This window comes from Chelonia mydas, chromosome 17, assembly GCF_015237465.2.
Source record: "Chelonia mydas isolate rCheMyd1 chromosome 17, rCheMyd1.pri.v2, whole genome shotgun sequence".
In the NCBI taxonomy this organism is placed as follows: domain Eukaryota; kingdom Metazoa; phylum Chordata; order Testudines; family Cheloniidae; genus Chelonia; species Chelonia mydas.
In genome coordinates, this window is record NC_051257.2 from 18,180,652 (window position 1) to 18,207,812 (window position 27,161).

Consider the following 27,161-nt stretch of genomic DNA (forward strand, 5'->3'; position numbering starts at 1 on the left):
AGTACTTGTGGCACCTTAGAGACTAACAAATTTATCTGAGCATAAGCTTTCGTGAGCTACAGCTCACTTCATCCGATGAAGTGAGCTGTAGCTCACGAAAGCTTATGCTCAAATAACTTTGTTAGTCTCTAAGGTGCCACAAGTACTCCTTTTCTTTTTGTGAATACAGACTAACACGGCTGCTACTCTGAAACAAAACAATCTGTTGTCCACACCCAGGCACTGAGATACCACAGAATTTGCTCTGAACAGGAAGTCTGGGATACACACCTAAACACACTTAAAACAGCCTTCACTAAACAAGGACACTCTGCCAGTGAAGTAGATCATCTCATGGAAAGGGACACCCAAATACCCTGGGAGAACATGCTTCAATCCAGGGGGGAAAAAAAACCATTGACTGCACACCCCTAGTTGTCACCTTACCACCCCAGACTGGAACATATATGAGGTATTATCAAACAATTACAACCACATGTTGGACGGGGCTCACATCCTGAAATAAATTTTTCCCAAACCCCTTCTTCTGGCCTTCAAATGATGCCCCAATCTCACCAAGCTGATCATCAGAAGCAAGCTCCCCACAGAACAGGATCCACCAACTCAAAGTGGTACCACACCCTGCCAGAACAACAGATGCAAAACCTACAGACATATCTCCACTGCTACAATGATCAACATCTCCCAAAACACACCTTTCAAGGTTCATGTGTTCTACATGCCTATATAGGCATGAACATGTGATGTATCTCATCCAGGGCATCAAATGCCCCAACAACGACTATGTGGGTAAAACCAGACAATCACTGCACTCTCAAATGAACTTCCACATTAAAATGATAAAAGACAAAAACACCATTTCACCCCTGGGTGAACACTTTTCATGAAGCAATCGCTCCAGATCTAACCTCTTGGTACTCATCCTCAAAGGAAACCTGCACAACCCTTCAAAGAGCAAGCCTGGGAGCTTAAATTCATAACTCTGCTAGACACTCAAAACCATAGACTCAGAGACACTGGTTTTAAGGCTCATTACAAGAATTTGTAACACACCCATTGCCTGCTTACCCTGAATTCCTCACTTCATTATAAGTAGTCTCCTACAGCATGTGTAAACCCTTATGCTTAATACTCTACCCCTGAGTTGCCCACTTCATTTTAAATGGTCTCCCACCACATGTTAACTCCTTATCCTTAACTATTTGTCCCAACTTGTATTTAGCTCCAACACTCTGGTTTCCTTCCCCAGACCTGAAGAGAGCTCTGTGAAGCTCAAAAGCTTGTCCCTTCCACCAACAGAAGTCGGTTCAGTAAAAGACATTGCCTCCCTCACCTTGTCTCTATCTCTCTACCTATCTTTTGTGCCCATTTCCATGGTACTGTATCTTTTACCAGCTCTGATGTCCTCTTGTTTATGGATATACATTGACTATGAGAGGTAACATCCACAGGTACATATAGCTAGCTCACTCTGTCTGCCGACCATGATTTGTATAGATTTGTAGTCTACAGCTCTGTGAGGTGCAGCCCCTTCCGTGATTCTGTTTTATCATCAGATCTCCATGCAATCTCACCTCAATTTCTCATAAAACCTCAACATTCAAGCTCCAGTGTGCCTCTGTGATCATTTACAGCAGTGTACATTCACAATCATTGATTCCTATGCCGCACAACCATCCAACGATAAGTTTAAATCTACTTCCCCTGAGTTCTTTTCACTCCTCTTGCAGGGCTGACTGTGTAGGACAAGTAGAACAGAAGAAATGTAAATAGAACAGCTCTACACACACACACACACACACACACAGAGAGAAGAGAGGCAACAGATGATATAAATACTACGTGTGCTTCTTGACAAGTGGCATTTAAAGTAACATGATCATTGTGATGGTGAACAGTCCTTCTGTACCTGGAAATAGGTGCACAAATAAGGCAGTTCTCGTGCACTAACAGAACAATAATGTGTTCTGGTTTGTAACTCTGCAAAGAATGGTTATATTTATAATAAACCCTGGGTTTTATTACTGATTTTTAAAAAGCCATGTTTCCGCTTTTAAACTATGGTATTAGTGCCCAATTCTGCAAGCGTCATCAAGTGTCTACGGCCAGGGCTTCACATTGGCTCCAACAGTGCACTGTGGCCTCATAGAATCATAGAATATCAGGGTTGGAAGGGACTTCTGGAGGTCATCTAGTCCAACCTCCTGCTCAAAGCAGGACCAACCCCAGCTAAATCATCCCAGCCAGGGCTTTGGCAAGCCTGACCTTAAAAATATCTAAGGAAGGATTCCACCACCTCCCTAGGTAATGCATTCCAGTGCTTCACCACCACCTAGTGAAAAAGTTTTTACTAATATCCAACCTAAACCTCCCCCACTGTAGCTTGAGACCATTACTCCTTGTTCTATCATCTGGTACCCGAGAACAGTTTAGATCCATCCACTTTGGAACCCCCTTTTAGGTAGTTGAAAGCAGCTATCAAATCCCCCCTCACTCTTCTCTTCTGCAGACTAAATAATCCCAGTTCCCTCAGCCTCTCTTCATAGGTCATGTGCTCCAGCCCCCTGATCATATTTGTTGCCCTCCGCTGGACTCTCTCCAATTTTTCCACATCCTTCTTGTAGTGTGGGGCCCAAAACTGGACACAGGACTCCAGATGAGGCCTCACCAATGCCGAATAGAGGGGAACGATCACGTCCCCCGATCTGCTGGCAATGCCCCTACTTATACAGCCCCATTTGCCTTCTTGGCAACAAGGGCACACTGTTGACTCAGCAGGACTAACTCATAATGGTCTGTACTAAACTCAGTGCTAGTCCCTGATTCAGGAAAGTAATTGAGAATGTGCCCAATCTGAAGCACGTGAATAGTTCCACTGAATAATCTTCTGAGCTGATTATAGCCAACAGGACTCTTTTCATTGATTTTAATGGGCTTCGGATCAGGCCATAAGTGTATAGAGTTGGCTGAAATTTGGGGGAGGGTGTGAGACTCTTTTTGGTGAAAAATGGCTTTAATTTTTAATTTTAGTCAAAACTCCCCAGTTTTTCCACCAGAAACTGAAAACTTACCAAAAATGGTTTTAGGTTTTGAGTTTGAATGGGGAAAAGTAAAACTAAACTTCTGCAAGAAATATTTTTAAACAATCATTTAAAATACTTCACACAAAAATTGGCATTTTTGACCAGCTCTAGTTTGTGCAGTTGCGTTTTAGAAAGAACCCTTTAAGAAAGAAAATGGGGCATTGATTATGTTGCTGATAAAAGCTGGTTACGTAGTGCTGAACACTCACTGTTAATTCCACAGAAAAGGTCAACAGTTTCGATGAATTTTCTTTGGTCATGTTCACAATCTCTTGTGTGGGTTCCAATGGTCGTTCATAACACTGAGCTTCAATAACGTGAATCCTCATGGAAAGTGAATTTTAAAGCCACGTGTATGAAAATGAATTGTATATATTCACACACCCCAAGAGTCACTCTGGAAGTGCTTTTGTTCAATCAGGGAACAGACATGATAGGATACATCTTATCTGACCATCCAGAGCTAATCAACACAGCTCAAAGAATGAACATACAAAACAACTTGCAGTCAATATACAAATTAACAAAAGTCATGGGGGAAGCAATGAATAATTTAAAATGACAAATCTGAGGAAACTCTGATGTGCTCATGGACATTCCAGAAGCAGGAAAATAGCCTAAATACATCAAATAAATTATCCATCATTAATTATTCATTCAGCTCTTATGCCCAAGTCATTAGTTTTGACTCTACACAGGTAACTGATCAAGAAATTAACAATACATAGTTAACCCAGACTCTTCTTGAACTGCAGGAGCCTGAATTAGTTAACCTCATGTGCATTACTGTAAAGTCCTTATTTTTGTGGGCATTTGGGAAGAGGTAGGTTGAGGGTTTCGTGGGATTTGGTTTCTGGTTTGGGGGTTGGGTTGTTAGTAGGGTGACCAGATGTCCAGATTTTATATGGACAGTCCTGATTTTTGGGTCTTTTTCTTATATAGGCTCCTATTAGCCCCCACCCCCTGTGCCGATTTTTCACACTTGCTGTCTGGTCACCCTAGTTGTCAGAGAAAGGTGGGTATTACGGAACTATCCATTAATTAAAGCCCCAGTTCAGGAAAGTATCCCAGCATTGAAACACATGCTTAAAGTTAAGCATATGCTTAAATGATGTCTTGAATGTAAATAGCCTTAAGCATGTGATTTTCTGAGTGAATTGTATAGTAATTTTTTTTGTATTGAGCTTTGTAGGTTTTTAAATAACGTGTAATACCTAGATCTTGAGTCAAGAAAGAAAGAAAGAAAAATTCATAAAAGTGAACAAGCAAAATGAGTTATCAGCCAAAACCACTACGATGATTCAGAAAACAACTGTGTATTCTATTAAAGCAGATGAACAAAGTAACGACTGCAAACTAATCCTAGGCAGTGATGGGAGATGTATAACATAGCCATACAGGATAACAAAGTTGGCCCACCTCTTTAAACTCCTGAATCTGGGTTTGATCGAACATGGAGAATACATTGGAACCACCTCCTTCTGTCTTCTTCTTTGCCTTTTTTGGAGACTGTAAAAGAAATAAAGAGATCCGGTAGGTAATAAATTAACACTTGGAACACCAGGTTAGACAACCACACTTATAATGGAAGGAAATATGCATGCACAAGTAGCATGAGAAGGTTGTATTTGGTTATATTTTCTCCTACCTTTGATTCAGTACTTAGTTGTGCAACAAATATATAAACACAGAAAAATGCTGTTTGGTTACAGAACACAGGGTGCATTTTTACCAAGGAGTTTTGTCGCCAGTGGCTTTCTGTGGACTGGATTGTAACCTGATAATCTAGCCTGAGTAAGAGGCAGTACATGGTTACGTTGCCCCAGGAGCAGTGCAGGAACCAGACTTGGAGAGCCACGAGCTGGTCTTTGCTTCCTCCTTGCTTCTTGGGGGCAGTGGTCTCTGCCAGCCCATTTGCTAGTGCTGATTACTTTCCTCTCAGTGCTGGCTGAGTTATGCTGGCTGGCTGGTTAGGGGTGGAAGAAGCTAAGACTCTGACCTCTCCCCCACAACGTCTGATAGCACCCCACCAGCAGCTGCTCCCTCCCCCTTCCCTGCCGGCTCTGGCAATGCAAGTAGCTTATTTTACTTTACTCCCCTGAATGGCCAGGCAGCCAGGCTCAAAATTAAGCCCTATATGGGTCTGTCTACACTGCAGCTGGTAGCGAGCCTCCCAGTCTGGGTAGACAGACTTTCGTTAGAGAGGCTCGAGTGAGCACACTAGAAGTAACAGCGTGGACATTGTGGCATGGGCTGGAGCTCAGGCTCTCAAGCCTGGCTCGCTCCCAGCTGCAGTGTAGACAGACCCTATAAGGCCTCTAATATGGAGCTGTGAAGTGAAAACATGCAGTACTGAGTGGACAGATCCTTCCAAGGTACAAACACTGTCTACGTTCAGAGGAAAGCACACGCCCTAAGTTCTGTTCCAGCAAAAGAGAGCCAGCTGACGTGTAATCAGACATTACATTCGCTCCCTTCAGTACTTGCATGGCCCCCACGACTACAGTATCTGTGCGCCTCACCATCTTTAATGCATTTGTCCTCACAACATCGCAGTGAGGCAGGTCAGTGCTATTATCCCCATTTTAAAGATGAAGCCAAAGGCTCAAATCCTCAAAGGTATTTAGGGGCCTAACTTCCATTGATTTCAATACCTAAATACCTTTGCGGATCTGGGTCCACATGTCTTGCCCAAGGTTGAGGGTATGTCTACACAGGGAAAAAACCTCATCAGCAAGTCCAGGTCAGCAGACTCAAGCTAAAAATAGCCCAGTCAATGCTCAGGCTCTGAAGCCCAGTAGGTTCAGAGCCCAACTTAGAACACCTACTTTTAGTACATGCCCAAATCTGTAGACACAAGTTCTGAGACTCACTACCATAGGGTTTTCTGCTGTGTAGACAGACCCACAGGGAATCTGTGGCAAAGCAGAGAGCTGAACCTGGGCCTCCTGAGTAGTAGGTTAGTACTAACCAGTGGACCCATCCCTAACCCCATTTGTATTATAGTCCTGTCTGCCCCTTAAGTAATAGAAAACAAAGAAAAATTCTGTTCTGTTTGGACTATGCTGTATAGAACAGAAGGCAACTTTCTCCTCTCACCAAAATCTGCCAAGATTCAGATGAGATCCTGGGACTGAGAGCTGGTCAAAGACATTTTTCCATCTAGCACTGCTGGAAATATATAGTGTCCGGTCAACTTAACTTGCCATGCAGATTTCAGCATTCAGCCGTCCTGGTGAGAATCTCATGTTATGGTATATACTCCACACACGTACACACATTGTACCTATCTTCTGGAACACAAACTCCTGTACTATGGGAAATGCATGAGAGAATGTATTTGCTGGGAAGAAAAACAAAGACAAAATGCCACCCAAGACGTGGAAAGATATGTGAACAAATGGAATGTTTAATTAATATAGAAATATTGATTTTGGAAAATAAACAGATTCCCTCCTCCTCCTCACATGGAATGAGTGTGGGTTTGAGCCAAAATGGGCAGCATTTCACGCAATTTGAGGTGCCTGGTGGACATTTTCAGCATTTCTAGTTAAAATGGAAATCTAGGGACAACCCCACTTATGAACAGTGTATTCATTCCCCAAGGTAAAAAGAGAACAGATGTTAGCCCATTGAGTACACTGACACCTCTCTAGGGGCAAATGACTTCACAATGTAAGCAGTACCTGCAGGGCTGGCCTTAGATTCTGGGGGAGGGTCAGGAGGATGGCTTCATAAGGGCTCCTCAAACTTAGCTGATCCATCTGAAAGGGCAATTTGTGAGCCATCACTAGCTTTTTTTTGCTGCAAATAAGGGCAGCCCGGTTGCTCAATCCATGTATGATTTTTTTTATTCACCCTGATAAATTTTCCTCCCTAATAATCAATTTACTTTCTGAAGGTTAACACCACAATGAAAAGGGCTAGAATCCTACTCCTCCCAGGGCAAGGCCTGATTACGCCATGCAACGGGTACTCCCTGGCTAATTTTGGTAAGTTGTCTATATAGACAGCTCAGAGTGCATACACAGTAGGGTCTTTAAGCAGGAGTTGCAGTTTTATGAAATGATGTGCATAAAACCCAGAGATGTGGCACATTGCCAATACAAAGAAAAATCAGCTCACTTTTTAAAAAAAAGAGTGTTAAAGCCCATAGAGACTGAAGCCTATTTATCCACAGAACAAGTACTGCACCGGGAAAATTCAAACCCTTAACCCCACCACCTCAATGATTTGTTAATAGACTTCAATCCTGACCCCTCCAGGGTTGATAAAGGATTGTTCACTGCCAATATTGACCATTCTGTCTTTAATTTTTCTGCTTAAAGTCCAAGTATGGATCCCAGTTAACACCTTTTATGATGTGGTTACCCGTGGAATCAGACTGAGACCATCAAATCATGTCATAGAGGCCACCAAGCAGCTGTCAGATGGCAGTGCCTTTCCGTCACTGGTTCCAAATTCAAACTGTTGGATCTAGGGCTCAAAAGATTATCATCAGTCCGCTGGGCTATCCAGCCTCCCAAATCCTTGCTTATGGGTGGTGTGTGTTGAATTACCAGGAGATCCATATTCACAGAGCAGCTTGACTCAGAATCGTGGGAGAATGGGAGCGTGAGGCAGGCTGAGGGGCTAACGGCAGTAGATGAGACTTCACCGTGTTGGCGGTGTAAGTGAAACCCAAAAGGCAAATAAAAGAGAGCAGAAATGCGCCTGAGCTGCAGAGTTTGTGCTTGGATCGAAAACTCCCCGCAGTTCTGCAGTGATTAAACCAGGATTTTGTCTGAGGCTTATCACTCCAAAACCATCTAATATCTTTGTTTTACCTCACAGAACAGTGAGCAGGGCAGCAGATGGGGAAGCAGAACACCTCATTTTTATTCTTGGATATATCCGTGGTTTACTGCATGGCCTTTAGCAAATCACTTTGCCACCTCGTGCCTCAGTTTCCCCATCTGTACAATGTGGATAATAATAACTTTGCTAAGTGCTTTGAGATCTACTGCTGAAAAGTGTTAGATATGAATGTTAAGAGCTATGAGGAGGTGCAGGTTCCCCAAGCTGAGATTCCAAGGCCTCTGACAGAAAAGAGCCTGGAAGAATGTTGCGATGCCTGAACATGTCTGATACAATTCCAGCCTGGGTGTATTTATCACCCCAGTGTGAAGAGGACAACAGTTCCTTTTCAAAGGGAACCTCAGAGCCATCACACATCGCTGGATTATATCACCCGTGCTAGTGCTCTCTCAGCTGGCTTGCGTTTCTAAGGATCTTTTTGATAATTTTTAGATGCTTTAAATAAAACCAGAATATGAAAAACCCTGACCCCGAGACAGCTCAGGCTAGCCCAGCGCTTGCTGTGTTCTGGGTTTCCTTCACTGAGATTCTTTACATTTCTCCTGTCTGGTAGGCCCTGGGAGTCTGAGAGAACAAGGTTAGTGCACTGACAAAGACAGACAGAAACAGTAAGTCAGCGTCACCTCCGCCTCTCTGGGCGCAAGGTAAGAACAGGGATCGGGGGGGTTGGGGGTGTGGGCGGGAGAGGGTGTGTGTTTGTGTCTACAGGCAAAGAATTTCTTCTGCTGCTTTAAAGGTGACCTACACACACAAGCAACTTAATAACTGCGGTGGCTGTATGCCAACGTAAGTTAGGTCAATGTAATTTTGTAGTGTAGACTTGGCCTGTCCATTTCACACAATCTGGATCCTCTCAGTGGCAGGTGAGCCACACACAACCCATCAAAATGCAGGTCTTGCAAGGAATGATCTATTCTAGAGGAGTAAGCAGCACAAGCTGCTCTGAGAGCCACAATTCGCATTTCAAGCAGGCCACACAACAGGCTCCGAGAACTCAAATAAAAACCTGAACTATCAGAGCAGAGAAACACAGGATCTTTTCATCACCCCCTCTATGCTCACAAACAAATCCCTCCTCTCACATCCCCACACACATCTTACACACAGTCCCTGACTCCCTCCATGATCCCTTCCATATCCCTTGAACTCCATCCCCCACACATCACACCAACAAACAATCTGTCCTTTTCCCTACAAAATCCCTTACTGCAGCTATCACACTCTCTCTTTCATAAACACACACACACACACACACACACACAGCGTCCACTGGCTTCCATCACACACACACACACACCCCGCTGTCTCCACGACAGCCTGTTCAAACCCTGTGCCCCCAAATCTCCTCTGTGATCCCCTTGCGCTACATAAGCACACAATACCTTTTCTCCTCTGGCAAGTATACACATAAACAGCCTCCTCTCAAGCACACAGAAATGAACAGCTCACCCCCTCCAACACAAAGTCCCCTACACCTACACACACACTTCCAAAGGAAAGCCACGGGCCAGATCCCCAGCTGGTGTAACTCGACCTGGCTCTATTGCGGTCAATATTTTTTAGTACAGGTGGTACATTCTAGGCAGTCTAGCAAGCTGCAAAACACATTTCATCAGAATGCGATCTATTTTTGGGTACATGATTCCCTTCGGCACGCACAATTTGCTACAAAGTGTCACCGAGCTGAACGAACGCAGGAATGTTGTTGGAATATGTAAAAGGTCTCTCTCGCTCACATATAGAGACATCACAGATCCAACTTGACTGAAAATTCCCTGGTATTAACTGGGACCTACAGACACACAGTTCTCAGAATTCCATCCTGTAACACTTGTGTGGTCTGCTTCTTCTTAGAAAAATTATCTCCCTGAACCCTGCCATTCTCATTCTCTTCAATCCTGTATGTCAGAATCTAGTAGCACTGGCTGACTTCTAATTATTTTTTACTGTGTTGCTTTGTCTGCACTAATCCTTTGAAAGTAGCTTTACTGAACATCTGAAATATTATGATGCTATAAAACCTCTGTAATATTTATAAATCCCTTAAGACATCATAAAGGGGGAAAAAACCCTCCTCACAGACTGCATCTTGCATAATTACATATACATTTCCCTCTGATTAATAAAAAATGATCTCTTCCTTATGTAAAGATATTCTCAGCTTTCTTTCATTAAGACAATTTTTTCTTTCAATTTTAAATCTGTTTCATGTGTCCATGAATTGTAAGGTGCCTCAGAAGATGGTTTCCCAGAGCAAAAAGCACAGTGAAAAGACACATCACGGACAATCTTCAGTAGCAATGAGGCTTTGGGGACATGTTTTGCCACATTCTGAGATCCACAGCATTGGCCAGTTTGGCCACAGATAGTCTTGGAATAATTATTCCAAAAGGCAGAGAGCAGTTTGGGAAAGGAGTTAGTTCATCAGAATGAGAGGGAGGGAGAGAAAGACACCTAAAGGGGTGAAAAAGAAAAAGTCAAGACCCAACACATGCCACCAGATAAATGGTTGGCTTAGGTTCTAGAGAAATCCATTAAAGTGTAGTCTATATATCTGAGGTCCCAGTTGGAAAATCGGGACAAATACACTCTCCTCTAAACTAGTAGTGAACATGGTTTAGTTGCTGGCGTGTACAGGGCCAAACCATTTTCGCAAGCTGATGTTACAACCTGGTCTTGAGCATGGTTTTTAGAAATTGTTTTGATTGTGGTTTGATCCTGTTCAGAACAGTGGTTGGGCCACGTTCATCTCCTGCTTAAAGGGAGCCAGGTTTGAACCATGCTTCAACAAGGGCGTTCAAACACAGGACTCTGGTGTCAATAGGCTCCAGATAGCAGTCACAGGTGCCAGTGGGAAATGCTACACTGAGGGAGCCTGAAAGGAGGCAAGAGAAGGAGGAAAATAAAGAAAAAGAGCTGAAAGCAAATAATTAAAGGCACAGTATTCCTTTCCCTCCCTGTACAGATAGGGAAACATCTAGCGCTCCAGCCCTTGATTAATGATGTTTTAATAATTCCAGTGAAATTGCAGAAGGCAAGCGCAGAGCCAGCTACACAGATTCCATCTTGGGCTGAAATTCTGCCCTTGCTCTTTGGAACCACATAGGCTGGGACAATAGTGCAGAAGTAGCCATCCAGCAGGTCCCGGAGCCATCCTGCCAGCACAGGGCAGGATGCCCCAAGTGGGGCTGGGAGGGCAGGGAGTAGGCTATGGAGACTACAATCTCTGTAGTGCTCCTTGCCTCTTCTTCCATGTGTCAATGACAACATAGTCACAAATCTGCCTCGGCCACAGCAGACGATTTATCTTCGGGCTACTCAGCACTGCTAGCTACATTAGTTGCTGCTCCAATGAAGCACCCAAGGTGAGACTAGGTTGGAAAAGAAACTCCCAGCAAGCTATTTCCCCCCGCTGGTGAATCCATGCAGCATGGGCAAGAGTTTGCTCTGACTGTCTCCAGACCAAGCACATTTATTAATAGAGTGCAAAAGGGTGCTCTGAAAGTCACAGCTCATCCAGTGTCCCCAGTGCTGGCTATCTCCTCAGTCTGAGTGTGATTCTCTTTAAGAATGAGATCTGACATTGTTATTATCATTGCTCCTGTTAAAGTAGCTATGGAAAGAAAGAAAGAAAGAAAGAAAGAAAGAAAGAAAGAAAGAAAGAAAGAAAGAAAGAAAGAAAGAAAGAACGAACTTGGGAAAAAATAACTCCTACCATGGTGTTGCTGTTCCTTCTGCCCCTTCTGTGCCAACTAGCCAGCCAGCATACACAATGCCAATTGTTCCTTTATATACTGTCACCGAGGAGTAAAAATATGCCTGCTCCAAGTTTAGACAATAGATGTAAGATTGGAAAAGTGCAGTAATTGGATCCCAATACCATTCCAAGCATCTGTTCCACGCAGGGCTTTTGCTTTCGCATAAATACTGCAGCAGATAAGTAGATAGGCAGTTGGGATACAATTGTACAGTCCTTGCAATCAGCCAGAGCTGAAGGGGCTTCCCATGTGCTTCTAAACAGTGAATACAAGCACTCACTAAAAAGGATTGTAAATTGTCAAGGCTTCCTGGAAAGAGGGAAGCCCTGAGACTCCTTGAGAAAGTGCAGAAGAAACTAGCAGTGATTTGTGGCCATCAAGGCTGCTCAGAACTAGAGAGAGAGGCTGGAACTGAACCATCACAGCCCTTCCTAGTGATACCCACATGGAGACAAAGAACGCCAGTCACAGCCCAACCGCGTCATCAACCCGAACACCATTGTGGCAGTTATCTGATGCTCTACGTGTGGCCCATTCGAATGTGGGAAAGTAACCAGTCTATAGGAAACTTACCTTTTGCATGACATGGACAACCCTGTATAGTTAAACCCCATTATTAATTATTATTTATATTTAATTTACATTTGTTTAAATTGAGACCTCGGTCCTGCCATGTGTAGCACATGGCAGGCTGCTGCCCCTGCCCAGACCCCTAGTAAGGTCAATGAGGCTCCCTGCAGATACAGCAGTAATTGGGGTAAACACTCGAAGATCATTTTACTGAAGGATGGCAACCGTTGTGATTTTCCTATTACTTCCACCAGTACAAATAAAGGCATCCATCGGCCAGACCCTCAGCTAGTGTGAATCGATGGCAATGCATGAACTTCAAAGCATGGAATGCTAGGCACAGGTAGCAGGCTAAATATAACGTTGTGCCAGGACTTCCCTGGTTTATCTCAGGGGCCTTGTTGTAGATTCATTGCTTTGTTTAACTGAAATGCACAAATTGTTAGAAAGCAGGAAACAAAAGTACAAAATGTATCTCATGTTCTGCACAGTGCCTGGCATAATGGGTCCCCAATCCATGACTGGGTGCCTCTTGGTGCTGCAACAACACAAATAAAAATAAAATAAAATAATTTTAAGGAAAAAAATGATCTTCTGGCTATTGAAGGTAACTATAAATCCAGTTTTCAGAGTAACAGCCGTGTTAGTCTGTATTCGTAAAAAGAAAAGGAGTACTTGTGGCACCTTAGAGACTAACTGGTTAGTCTCTAAGGTGCCACAAGTACTCCTTTTCTTTTTATAAATCCAGTGAGGCTAGAAATTCAGAAAATACATAGAGCCAAATTCTGCTTTCTTTTATACTAGTGAAAATCCAGAGTAAATCAAAGGATTTCAGTGGAGTTACTCTGGATTTACATCAATGTAACTGAGAGCAGAATCTGACACATTAGCTACAATCTCCATTCATGGAAAATGATTCTAGCCATTTCACAGAGATTTCCATTATCATTTCCATATAGATCCCCCCACAAAAAACTATTTTTATTATTAATTGTTCTCTTTATTTATTGTAGTGCTTAGGAGCCCCAGTCATTGTCCAGGGCTCCATTGTGCTAGATGCTGTACAGACACTAAACAAAAGATGGTCCCTGTCACAAAGAGCTTACATGTAGTATCTAGAAGTATCTGTCGAGACAAATCCAGAGATATAACACTTTCATTAGAGGTGACACATATGTATCTGTAAATGCCAAAAGCCCAGTGTCAAACTATGATTGAGTACATCTCTCATTGCACACGCACACACAAGTTCAATCCAACAACTCGTCAATTATTTTTGACTCTGTTAAAATGGGTCAGATCCTCAGTTCGTGTAAATTGGTATAATTTTATTCAAGTCAATGAGGTACAACGGTTGCCACTACCTGAAAATCTGGTATGTATATATGAAAATACTTCATGTTTCCCGTTCTGCATTAGAGCAGAACCTAGACTAAAGAGCAGTGAAATATACAAAGAATGGGGACAAATTCACCGCTGTGATCCATTTAACAATGATTCCTATGCTTGGAACCTACTTGTTGATCCTGTGTTCTATAGTCTCCCCTCCTTTACATCTCTTCTCACAACTCACTTCTTCAAGAAGGTTTACATAGTGCAGCTTCATATACCAGATACCACAATAATGGAAACAATATAAATGCCTAGGATAAAGTAGAAAATGCATTTTTTTAAAACCATGCTTTTTAGTCATGTGCGTTAGTCTCCCAAGTAGCTGTATAGTGCAATCCCATTGGCCCTGATTCAACAAGGTGTTTAAGCAAACTGAAGTCAGACAAACCTAAAGTTAGGTGTGTGCTTATGTACTTTGCTGAATCGGGTCCTTTGTCCTTCCCAGTGTCCAACCCTTTGCTGCGTGATCCACCTGCTGTTTGTATCTTAACTTTGACGGCAAGCTCTTCAGCTGTTGTGTTTAAAGTACTGTGAACAGCTACGGTGATAACTAAGCAACAATGAGCAATGAACAATAAGTAAAGTAATGAATAATTAAAAACATAATAAATAATTATAATTCCATTGGCTTTAGTGAAATTGTCCTGGTTGCAAGTCCGAATTTAGGACAGCATGCATTATCCTGACTTGAGTGGAGTTACACCAGTGTAAACCCAATGTAGAATCAGACCCATGCAATCCATTCCCCTGCAGCTGCTTGGTAGACAGCAGTCCAGTGTCCGTACTGTAGACTGAGTTCATTCAACTGAAAATTTAGAATAAGGCATTTGAGGATAAACTAATAGGATTTCAAAAGTTTACTGTGGTTGATGAGATAAAGGCTCTTTTTATTCAACATGTCACCCACTGATTTAGGCCCCCATCCGGCAAAGCAGTTAAGCATGTGCTTAACATTAGGCAGTGAGCAGTCCTACTGAAGTCAGTGTAATTGCTCATGTACTTAAGTTAAGCACATGCTTAAGTGCTTTGCCAGGCCTGAGCTTGGCCTTAATCATAACAATAATGATACACTGGCAGTTTTGCCCTTGACTTCAGTAGTCAGGATTTCACCCTGCCTATTTTGATCTCTTTTGCAGGAATATTTGCCTTTGCCATTTAACCATTGTGTGTACTTGTTAGCACTTGCATGACCAGAATTGTTTGTATTTTATTTTATTGTGATTTTTAGGGTGTTATGATATATTATTATTTATTTATTATTATCATCATCATCAATTTGTGACATTGCTTACTATGTTGATCTTCAGGTTTCTTTCTATATTGCTTATTTTTCCTGCATTGATCTTTGGTTTTTCATGAGAGTTTCTACATTTAATTAATTCTTTCAAGCCAGTTTTTCAGGGTTTTTTAAATAAAAAAGACACATTAGACTAAAACCCACCCTGCATTATGTTTGTTACATGTGTGTAGTGAGAGCACAAGCTCACCAGGTTCCTCTCTGCTTCGTCTATAAAATAAATCCACAGAGGAATTCGGAGAGACATACGTCTTGGCTTTAAAGGTCTGCTTGCCTCTTGCAACTGCCTCCAAATTAGAGAAAGGCTCCAGACTGGAAAGGGGAGGGAGAAGAGGGGGATAACATGAGGTCTGAAAAAGGAAGGCTTGAATTTAATTGCCCTAAAAATTTCAAGCGTTCAATCTGGTAATTAGAGAGCTGGCTGATTCAGAAGGCAATTTCCTTTGGAAAAAAAAAACAAAGATAATTGATGCTAAGTGAGTATTGTACCTGAAAAATTAAATACCAAACTTAAGTCTGCCTCTAGGGCCCTTTGTATTGCCCTTTTTTAATCTGTCTTTCTCCTTCTTTGTATTTTTCCCCTCATGTGGCTCATCAGAACAGGACACTCCTTTAGAGACTCAGATTGTCACAGGGGCAGGTTTGATTTATTAGAAAATAAAATAATAACAGGAGTTCTCTGGTGATCCATTCTGGCTGACATTCTTCTGTTGTAAAGTCCCCATGTCTCCTTGTCCTTAAGGATGGTTTGATGTGCTACCAAGGTAACGATTTTCCTTACAATCTTCGAAATTCTTGCCAGACTATCTCATGTTTAATAACACAGCCTCTGATGCTCCAAGATGATTCATGTAGGTAGACCCTTGCATGCAAGTGACTGCTTGAATCTGCCTGCAGGATGGGGGTCTCAGCAGGTTTCCAGGGTACAGTTCAAAAACTGTAACTGTTTAGCTCTTCAGTGCTCTAACGCTCAATAGTATAATAAATCAGAATACACAGCACTTCACACCGGCCTCTAAGGGAAGACAACCTGGAAAGAAGGAAGTTTCCACTCAATTTACAAATGCAGAAATTTATGCAGAGGGAAGTCAGGTGACTTCTCCAAAGGCATATGATGAATCAGTGGCAAAATTCAGGAGTTCTGATGCAGTGTCCTCTCTACATAGGCGCTGGAACTAGGGATGTGGGGTGTGCTGCAGCACCCCCTGGCTTGAAGGGGTTTCCATTATATACAGGGTTTACACTTCGGTTCAATGGCTCTCAGGACCCCCACTCTACACATTGTTCCAGCTCCCCACCTCTCTAACCACTAGATAATGCTTCCTCTTTCCACAAAACCACCCCCCTTCCCTGAAGTGTGGTCATGCTCTTAAAAATATCCTTTAAAATGGGCTTCCATGTTCATTCCCTCTCAGTGAGACCATATCAAATGTCTTTGGCTGACAATGCCACTCTGTCAACTCAGCACTAGAATCTCATAACCTTGGTCCTTTTTTGCTTCTGATACCATCACCACCCGCACAGATCAAGTAACTAGAAGTTAGCCAGCAATCCTTTTTGGTGATCTGGGAGGCAGAATGGAAGCCAGAGCCCTTTCCCAGTTCTCTGGGCCCTCAGCATGAATAGAAATAACACTAAAACTGTATGTGCTATATAGAAAATATGTGCATGTGAAAGAAATTTTGAGATCAACAAATCTGAAAACTGAAACCTTCCCTCCTCGATCTATAGAACCCAAGGCACATTCAGTGATGTGGGCTTCCTTACAACATTTTGCCCTTCTAATGCACCTCAACCCTGAACTGGTGGGACCAGCTCTAGCAAGAGAGAATTTCAGTCTTCATGCACCAGACAGACCTTGGTCCCTGTGGGGGAAATTTAGCCTTGTACAGAAAGTCCTATGCATCACCTCAAGTTCGGGCTTAAATGGGCTGCATGTTGATTCTCTGAAGAGGGGTGAGTTACTGCCATTATCTGGTGGCATGATCTTGCTATCTTTAGTAACTATATGGTTACCCATCGCTGTAGTATCTGAGCACCTCACAATATGCTCTGTGAAGTATCCCCAGCTTACAGATGGGAAACTGAGGCACAAGGATGCTACATGCTTTGCCCCAGGTCACACAGGACATCTGGGGCAGAGCAAGGAATTGAACCCAAGTCTCCTAGGTCCCAGGCTAGTGTTCTAACAACTGGACCATCTTTAATCCCCTCGGTAGGAGGAACCAGACTGAGGGCTTGTCTATATGGAGAGCTAGTGCGCAGCAACCTAAGGTGTAAATGTACAATACTCTAGTGTGCCACATGCTAACTCACCATGTGGACCCTACTACTGTGCACGAAAGGTTCCAAAGGTCAAAGCGCACCATGGAACTTTTTGTGTGAGGTAGCAGTGTCCGCGAGATAACTTAGTGCGCAGCATGCTAGAGCGCTGTACATTTACATGGCAGCTTGCTGTGCGCTATCCCTTTGTACAGCCGTGCCCGGAGAACACGGACTCATTTCACCTAAGCCAACAATTGCTAATTCCTTAGTCACCACTGCCAACCAGAGCTGGAATTTCAAACGAGAAGTGAAAGACACTGACTTCCCCTGAGCCATCTACTCTTCCTCAATTAGCTTAAATTAATTAGGGTCTCTCTTTCCTTTCAGAGACAAGATGGCCCCCTTTTCCTCCTCCTCCTTCTTCAGCAGTTGGCAGCTGATTAACCCCCTGCTAAAATTACACACTGAAGCTCAGAAAACCCATTGGTGACTCTTGATCTGATTACTAAATTTCAAAGACTCGCAATGAGTCTCAGTGATGTTAATCTTACATGTACTGTAACTGGGACTGCCGACACCAAAGAAAGAGCTATTACAGATACCACTGCGAGCTTTTTAATACATTTAACAACTATGAGTTCCACTGAGAATTCGCTTCTCTTCTTCTATTGAGCAGGGATGTGTAGACCTATTTGGAAACAGCCAAAGCAGCTGGGTTTCTGCAGTTTTAATTTAAGTTCTGTGCAGTTGATGTTCAGTGCAATGAAATGGACCTCTCTCTCTCTGACAATTTATAGCCACTATCCAATCTGACAAAAACTGTGTTCTTTTTTATACTTGGAGGTCATTTTATGTTACTTACAGTGTGTTGCACTGTGTCAAGTGGCATAACATAACATAATGAAAAGCAGACTAATGTAACTCAACCTGACAAGAGTGACATACTGTGATGTGACCATAGAAGAATGTACTGTTGTCATTGTTTTGTATTTCATCTGATACCCACCTACGCGTCAGACACTGGGCATTTGGGTGGAATTCTGATGGATAGTTTGTAGACTGAAGTCTGATTCCCCTCTTGCTCAGTTTCCTGTTGATGTAACTCCCTGAGTTCACTGGGTTACTCAGGATTTATATTAGGGCAAATCAGGCCCTAGATATTTATTCCTTACAAATAAAATGACATTAAAAGAACATCAAAGCTAGAAAGTGAAGCAGTCAAAAGTCAGGAAATTACAATAGTACTGGTTTCAGAGTAGCAGCCGTATTCGCAAAAAGAACAAGGAGTACTTGTGGCACCTTAGAGACTAACCAATTTATTTGAGCATAAGCTTTCGTGAGTTACAGCTCACTGCATCGGATGCCTAGTACTGTAGCTCCTGCACCCTTAAGTCTGCCTGGTTGGGGGTACGCTTTACAGTCTTTTTTTCTGCAGGACCCAGCCTCATTCAGTGCACAGGATGGTGCTCAGCAAACAAAGCAGCTGTCCATTATTTCTTTTTATAATCAACGTCTAGTGTATGGTCCCATGCCTCATTTACTGCACACCATCCAAATCATTGTCTGAGTAAAGGTTTGCCCCCCTTATCTTTATAGGCTCTTGTATTGCACTAATTTCCATAGTATCTGAGCTGCTCAAGAACAATAATGAAGTTATCTTCACAACACAGCTATGAGGTCGAGGAGCATGGCTGTCCCCATGTTACAGATGGGGAACTCAGGCACAGAAGAAGTGTCTTGTTGAAGATCACAAAGGAATTCTGGGACAGAGGCAGGAATAGGTCCCACCCCAGTGCCATAACCCCAAAAAACATTCTTCCTCTCCCACAGACCCGTCCCTACACCACACACTAGCCAACCTCCACAGTGAATGAAACAGATACCAGCTCATTTCATACCACCTCATACAACTGCAAGCAAAGCAGGACCCCAAACCAATTCACTACACAACCCTGCTTTGTTCTCCATTCAACAGACCCAAAGAACATGCCAGAGGGTGTAGAAAATAAATATATGGCAAACGTCTAAGGACTGTACCATAAGGCATACGCAGAATGGAGGAAAGCTAAGGTAATGCAAGTATCTACCTTCATACAAATTCCTGGTTGAATTTTTTCACGTGGTTCCTTACTAGTTCAAGCAGGTGACTATGTCTGGAATGGAACAAGGGATTCATTGGTTTATTGGTCCCTTAGCCTACTATTCCCCCAGTAGAAACCACGAGAGACCAATAAAAACTAAGAGACTAGTTGATGGATTACAATGGAGTCTATTGGGTCTTGTAGAGTCATAGTCATAGAATTAAGGGCCTGAAGGGACCATTATGATCATCTAGCTTCACCTCCTGTATAACACATGCCACAGAATCTCCGATAGTAATTCCTGCACCAAGCCCATACCTTGTGTTTGAGCTAGAGCATATTTCTGAAAGCCATCCAAACTAGATTTAAAGACGTCAAGGGATGGAGAATCTACCACATTACTTGGTAAGCTGTACCAGTGGTTAATTGCCCTAACTGTCAAAAATCTGCACCTTCTAGTCATTGGATCTTGTTGTGCCTTTGTCTGCTAGATTAAAAGGTATTTCTCTAAATTAATCTAATCTATTTACAATTTCTGTTTGTGCACATACACCATTTCTGAAAAGTTTGGAATACATGCAGCATGGTGGCTCCTAACTTTTTCGGGGAAACAGTATCAACTCACCAGGCTAAGACCTCAGCTGTGCTTGCATTTATACCTCTTCTGTCAGAGAGCCAGGGCTGCAAAAATCTAGGCCACAAAAAAATTTTGTTTACAAAAAATAATATAGGAATATAGACCCAGTGACTAAACTCATGCCATGCATTTTGTGGTTTAATTGTAGATGAATCCCAGAATGTGTGGATCACATGAGACTGAGGTTTGGAGTGGCTTCTGTTCCATTGTGGGCTAGAGCAAACATGCAACTAAATGTGGGGTAGGCAATTATAGCACAACAGGGCCCAGCGCAGATTTGGGGCTGCATGGTCATAAGGATGTTTGCAATAGGGACTGTGCCAAGTGAGTGGCAATCCACCAACCAAGTCCAGTGACAAAAGTGAGTTATACTAGTCCGCTTGGTTGGAGACCCCTGGTTTACCAACCTGAGACTAGTTTCCAGATACTGTCAGTAGGACACAGTAACAGGGTGGTTATTCCATCAGCACAGTAACTGTAAAATCTGGGAACCACAAAGAAATTTTGCCGTTTCCTTTGGAAATGCCACCCACCCCTAATTCAATCCTTAGGCACTCTTCTCACACATCATTATGGGAGCAACAAAAGCAAACCCTCCTGTTTGTACTAAAGAGGCAATCACACTCACCTGCTAGCCTTTAAATAGCAGGACAAGCATAAGGAGCATGACACAGAAGCAATGGGCCAGATTCTGAGCTCTTGTCACACAAGTGTAAATCCAGAATAACCTCATGGAATTAGTAGAGTGACTCAGGATTTGCTGGGGCATGAGAGATCAGAATCTGGCTCAATAGCGCTTGTTTTTCTGTAGATGATAGCACTAGACATTGAGGCCTTGTATCTGAGCCCAGGGCCTGTCTGTGAGATGTGTCGTAGAGGGACGGGGTGAGAGTGCATTTTACAAGACCGGGGCAGCTCAGCTGTGATACAGGAGGACATCGCTTCTTACATCGCTTCTTACATGACGGAGGGCCCAATCCTGCTAGGCACTGAGCTCTTCTGAGCTCACTGAGCTCTTCTCAACTTCCAACCTCTTGAAATGGGGCCCTGAGTCACCACTGAAGGTCTTTGCTCAGAAACTGCTAGCCTTGGCACACTTCATGCTGAGCTGAGAGTTAATCAAGCTTCTTTTTTTAACCGAGGACCCCGCAAAACTAGCCTGACATTCTGTTGGATGGAGTATATCATTGTGATGTGCCATGCACCCAAGTCAGTTAGCTCACCTAGTCTGCATTCCACAAGCTTGAAAAGAGAGGCTCTCTGTATGTATGCAGCCCATCCGGACATACTGAGAGGTGCCACACAAAGTCCCATGGATAACCTGGGAGCCTGCTGAACCAGGCACCCAAGGGCCAATTCAAACGCGACATTCATATAAACCCCGGCATGGCCAATGCCAGTCATTCAAATATCACGTCAGCCCCCCAAAAAATCACAAGGTGGTCTAAACACACATGAGAATTTAAAAAAAATATTTTTTCAGCTTCTTGATTTTAAGCCTTTACTGTTCATATGTTCAAGTTTTTCTCTGCAACCCTGAGAGCTAGAATCTTCCTTTTATTTTGGAGCATGAGACTCACAATGAAATCATGAGAGCTGGTAAAACTGAAATCCGCTGAATTCAGCGGGGTGAACCTGTACATGAGAATCAAATGTCACCCTCATCCTCTTCAGTGGATGCAGGGCCCAGAAGCAGGAAGCGCAAAGTGGGGTGGGAGCAATCTGCTCACAATTCCCAATCTACTAGGTGGCTATAGGCCCAGGTAAATGGGTTGGAGTCAGAGTACCCAAAGGACATGCTGATTCAGTGCAAGTCCTGGACAATCTCCACTGTTGTGACTCTGATGGAGATTAAGATTGCTCCCCTGTGAGGGAACCACAGGAAAGGATGGCACATATCTATCATATGTTGTCCCCTGACGCCCAAGGTGAATCCTCCCTCTGAGGCAGCTGCCCCATTGGGTCAATGAACTCCCCTGCACCTGAGCATAGTCAGGTCACAATCTGGCCCAGCCCAAAATGAGAGATGAAGGTTGATTCAAATATTGCAGGGCACCACTCAGAAGAATCATTTGGCATTGGACGTACGCTGGATGTAAAAGAAACATGCAACAGCAAAAACAACGAGGAATGGAGAACAGTAAGACCAGGGACAGAAGCATATCCTTCCTCTTAGCCACCTTCCTGTGAGAAATCCAATGTACGAGGTTGACACACTTATTGCAAATGATCTTAGGCACCAAACCCCAAAGCAAAGGAATGTAAGAGGCTCCAGCTCAATACAGACAGAAGTGGTTTCTGATTAAACTGATGGCTTATTGAGCTGTCTGCATGGCTATTACTATAACCTACAAATTAACCTGACCTGGCTCTCTGGGAGTTGCAGAATGAGTGTCTCAATCGTTGAAATGGCAGATCCTGTGGTAGATGTTCTGCTACCACATCATGCAATCGATACCTTCCTAATTTCTTCAGCGGGGAAGCCCTTTAGGCACTATCACAATACAAAGAATAAATAATAGCAATAATTCTAATAGAGGTGTGAATTCTTTGACCAAATTACACTCCTGATGCCTGATGCCTAGCCCACCCCCTCCATTTCCCCCCTGCCTTCTTATGCCCACTCTGCCCCTGTGTATTATCCTACTGAGACTTGAGACAAGGCCCAGGAATCCTGCCGGGGGGAATACTTCACCCTACCACCCTAAGGATGAAGTCACTTGTCTCCAGTCTCTCTCCAGCTTTCTTTCCCTTGTTGCTCTAGCCCCACCTCCCTCCCTGCCTTTCCCTTTCCCCAACCTCTCTATACCTCCCATGACCTGTAGGAATGAATCAATAGCTGCTCTCCTAGCCAGAGGGTGGAGAACCTCCTGGTCTCTCCCCATCTGACCTCCTTCAATGGCTAGTCTCCAAGCACAGAGTTACTGTGGGCTCTGTGCCATTTTTGCCTGCAACTCTCCTCCTGCTGCTTCCCTGCATTGAGAAGCCATAGGACTGGCAGCAGAAACAGGTTGAGGAATGGAAAGGGAGCAAGTCTTAGAAGCAGGACAGGTGAAGAGGGGACTTATTTCCAGCCTGGGAGAGATGGAGTGGGACAATCTCTACCCATGAATCCAAAGCCAGCCATGCCTTCTTTGGTGACAGCCCTTCCCAATTCCTTATCACAGTGCCCCCTGCAGGGTTCCACCTCTCTAAAGGAAACTTGAAACCTCCATACTGGCCAGTGTCCTAAAACTGAAGCGTTCGACCTGCAATGGGGCTGCTCACGGGCTTAAGTTAAGCACGTGCTCAAATGGCTTGTTGGATGGAGCCAGAGCGCTTAGCACCTTGCAGGATCAAGCTATAAATGAGAAATCATTACGACATCTTTTACGACTCCACCATATTTAACAGCCATAAATGGCATGCCCTCCTCCATCTGTATCCATCTGTCATTTTGTCTTATATTATCAGCTCTTGGGGGCAGGGTTTATCATTTTGCTCTGTGTTTGTACAGCACCTAGCACCATGGGGTCCTGGTCCGTGACTGGGGGCTACTGAAAATACAAATAACAACAATAAATGATATCAGGACAGCCCAGTCTGTGCCTATTGAGTTACTGAAACTAAGCATCAAATTCAGAGAGGTGCTAAACTCCTGCTTTTCCCACTGACGCCACTGGGAGCTACAGTTGCTCAGAAGGCACTCGGCATCCCTGATTTAGCCCAGGGTAGGTTTGCTTTCCCCTTCAGTGCACAATGTGAGGAAGCCAGTAGTACAACTATGAAAACCTCATCCGCCAGCCAATTCTATCCTCAGCATTGAGTGAGTGAGCGAGCGACATTTTGCAGGGTATACGTTATCTTTCTCATACTGGTGCCACAGGGGGAATAAAAACAAAACACTGAGCTGAATGTATTTCTAGCCAACGGAAATTTCATATTGAGGGTTACAGGCGCCCTGTGCCTCTTAAAAGCTGGTAATAAAATGCTGCTCTGCGTTACAAATTATATTTACATTTCCAGCCTCCATATGGCTCATCTGGGGAAGGGGAGCTTTCAAATGCTTTAGCAGCACAACCATGTCGTGATTAGTTACAATTTTTGCTCTCTATAACAAAGCAATTAATGCTGAGATGACTCTCCCCCTGCTCTGCTCAGTCTTCTCATTTTCCTCTTAAACTTGGCTCTTGTTTGCCACTTCCAGGCCAGCTCAGTCAGTAGGTGCAACACTGCTCTTGGATGAAGCTATAATACAAACCAGCCTAGGAATGGCAACAAACTGCCTTCCCCAAAATATCCCCTCTAGGGTTCATAGGTGAGGCTGGAATTCATGACCAGATGACCTGCTTCCAGATGCACTTATTAACATGACATCCGGGGTTGAATTTTTTGAAAAGGCAGAAAGACCCAATTGTGAAAGGCAAAAATGTGTGTATCTGCATTTTCATGTGCAGGTAAGGTCAAGTTCCCCCCGTGCAGAGACCCACAATAAGGCCTATGCAAAGTCTTAAATGATACACGGGACTTGCGCTGACCCTCTGCACAGGGGAGAATTTCACCCTTGCAGCGCTCACGTATGCCAATCAGATAATGGACATGCAGCAGCCACTTGGATGACTACACACTTTCATGTGCAATTCCCTTATATGGATATGCAATCTCACCATAATACACAAGTGTATTTACATGCATATTTTCTGCATGTGGACCTCAACTTGCCATTTTCAAAAATCTGGGTCCTAGTGAATTTACTCTCTAATTAAGAGAGTATTTCCCATCCTGCAGATCCCTAAAACTATGGACCATATCCGGCCAAGAATTCACATGTGTATACTCCCACTGACTTTATGGAAGCTTGTATTCAGAACAACCTCAAGCTATGGTGCTATATCCGGAGCGTTTCCAATAGAAATTATCAGATCCAGTCCAGTTTTATTGAAAATTAGAGATGAGTCTGATTAAAAACCTTGATCTGAGTCTTGGGGAACCCTGGAGGTGGATGGGCATTTGGATATGAATTTGGTGGTTCCAGCTCATCGCTCATCTCTTATTTCTAATCCATTTTTAGGTATAAAGCCAGGTCATTGGGCTGTATAGTGGCATATCGTCTTCAGGGGTATGAGTACTTAAGACATTGCATGGTGAGCATAGGCCGAGTGGCCTAACAGTAAAGTCCAATAGAACGAAATCTGTGAATCCCATGGTGGTTGCAAGCAGGCCTCAGGGCATGAAGTGACCGTGCCCTTCCCGTATTGCTAGATGGGATGGGAGGCCCAGATAGAGGCGGGGTCCCAGTATGTAAAAGGTTGAGCACCACTGCAGTATTTTATAAGCACATCCTTTTCCCTCATTTGTCTCTGATGTGGCAGTTTGCCACGTATCCATGACAGGGTAATTTGACAATATGGAGCCAGATCCATAGCTGGTGTAAATCAACATAGGGCCATTGCAAGCAAGGGAGCTAGATCAGCTTACACCAGTTGAGAACCTGGCCCACTTCAGCTCACCCGAAGTGCAGGGGATCAGTCAATACTCAAGGTTTTGATTCTGCAAAGACATACAAGTACTTAACTTTACACACTGTGGCTAAGTAGTCCCATTGAAATGAATGAGACTACTGACAGGGTCTGATCCACAGCTAATGGAAGTAAAAAATCGGGATTCAAGTCTTAGCGTTAAGTCAGTAGGTAAGATGCATGTGGTGATTTTACCCAACTGGCCCAGCGTACAATACCAGCATGTAAGCTGGTTCGCTGTGTTTTCGTGAAGCAGGAACCCCTCTGCCTGTACTACTGCACTAGTGGGGAGTGATGCCGTGGTGCTGAAATATAGAAATCCAATGGCACATTAACACCATGTTACTGGAATACATCAGAGCAATTGTGCTCTCTCTGGTGCCGTATTACTTACTACATATCACTGCAGTAACGGTGCTCACTGTAATGCAGAGTGCTTGTGGGGAGGTGTGAGAGAGATGTCTTAATGGCAGACCTTGACATTTCTGCAGGATAATCTACATTCCTTCAGGTCAACAGTGTTTGCACTAGCATAACTAGAGCTGTGCAAAACTTCCAATCATAACAAAAACTGAAACCAGACCAAACCTTGCTGTGCTGGGAGTTTCTGAAATCTCAGCAGGTTTTGGACCAGGTACACTTACGTCAGACTTGAGCTAGGTGCACTAAATCGTCCATCAGGATTTGTGAACCCTTTTAAAAAAAAACCATGACAGTATTCTATTGTAATGACCCAATGCCTAATGCTCACAATAATGCTACTGCAGGATTTGGGGCAATTACTTGCAAACCGTAAATTCTGTTGAAATCTATCATTTTAATTACTGTGAAACTCCTAGGGTATAAGATTGGTGCTATAAAATCTAAATAAGTTAACAAAGGCCTTTCAGCAAGCCCCAGGCAAATTTCAAGGGAGTCTGGGACTAAGGGCTTATCAACACACAAAAGTTAATTTGAATTAAGGGAGGTTGTAAATTTAAAATGCCATAACTCTTCCCAAATATATCCACATGTGGACTCTCTTATTCTGGAATAAGATGAAGAATGTCCTCTTGAGAAGTTATCCAGCAATAATTATTCTTTCTGGAATAAATCCATGTGCAGACATGTAGTGTAGACACATGTAGACATATGTAGGCAAGCCTAAGGGCTTATCTACACAAGAAAGCTATACCAGTAGAATTTAAATCATTTTCAAACCTGAGGTGTCAATATTTTTCTTGCACTTTAAGGTCTGGTCTACACACAGTTTTTTGTATTGGTATATCTATGTCAGATAGGAGTGTGACTTTTACCAATAGGATTACCCCTGCACTAGACTATTCTTCTTCTCTAGCAACCTGCACCAAACCAATACAAGTCACTCTTAAACTGAAATAAGAATGTCTACATGGGGTTTGCACAGGTTTAACTAAATAAGTTTAAAAAAATATCATTAGTTGATACAAATCTGGGTACAAATTTTAATTGGTAAACCTTTAGTTGGTACAATTCTGGGTATATTCAAGGACTGAGTTTCAAGTTCCATAGAGGAATTTATGGTTTTATTCAAAACAAAAATGTGGGGGATTTGAATGAGTTTTGCTTTAAGATGAGGGATTTATCTGAACCTGAAATGCTCAAGGCTTGATTCTGTGTTGACTTATAACTTGCACAGTCATTTACACCTGCGCAAAATGGGTGTAAGATGCTCTCAAGTCAGAATGGAAGCATACCACACTTG

The 27,161-nt window shown here is 43.3% G+C and overlaps 1 protein-coding gene and 1 long non-coding RNA gene across 3 annotated transcripts in view; one reads left to right on the plus strand and one right to left on the minus strand.

Annotated features, from left to right (window-relative positions):
- The window catches only part of MYL10 (myosin light chain 10), a 27,887-nt gene extending 16,108 nt beyond the window's left edge, over positions 1–11,779 (minus strand). Inside the window, exons 1-2 of one of the 2 annotated variants that reach the window (XM_007054142.3) lie at positions 11,656–11,779; positions 4,503–4,592 (exon numbers count right to left, since the gene is read on the minus strand). In XM_007054142.3, coding sequence (XP_007054204.1) covers positions 4,503–4,592; positions 11,656–11,658 — 93 coding nt within the window. In that variant the 5' untranslated portion in view covers positions 11,659–11,779. Of the gene's footprint in view, positions 1–4,502; positions 4,593–4,815; positions 4,909–11,655 lie in introns of those variants that run through there. The other variant, XM_037880822.2, reaches the window with a different exon arrangement.
- Positions 8,529–27,161, plus strand: part of LOC119563908 — a 25,369-nt gene continuing 6,736 nt past the window's right edge. Inside the window, exon 1 of the long non-coding RNA XR_005222694.1 lies at positions 8,529–8,584. This is a non-coding gene — a long non-coding RNA (uncharacterized LOC119563908). The remainder of the gene's footprint in view (positions 8,585–27,161) is intronic.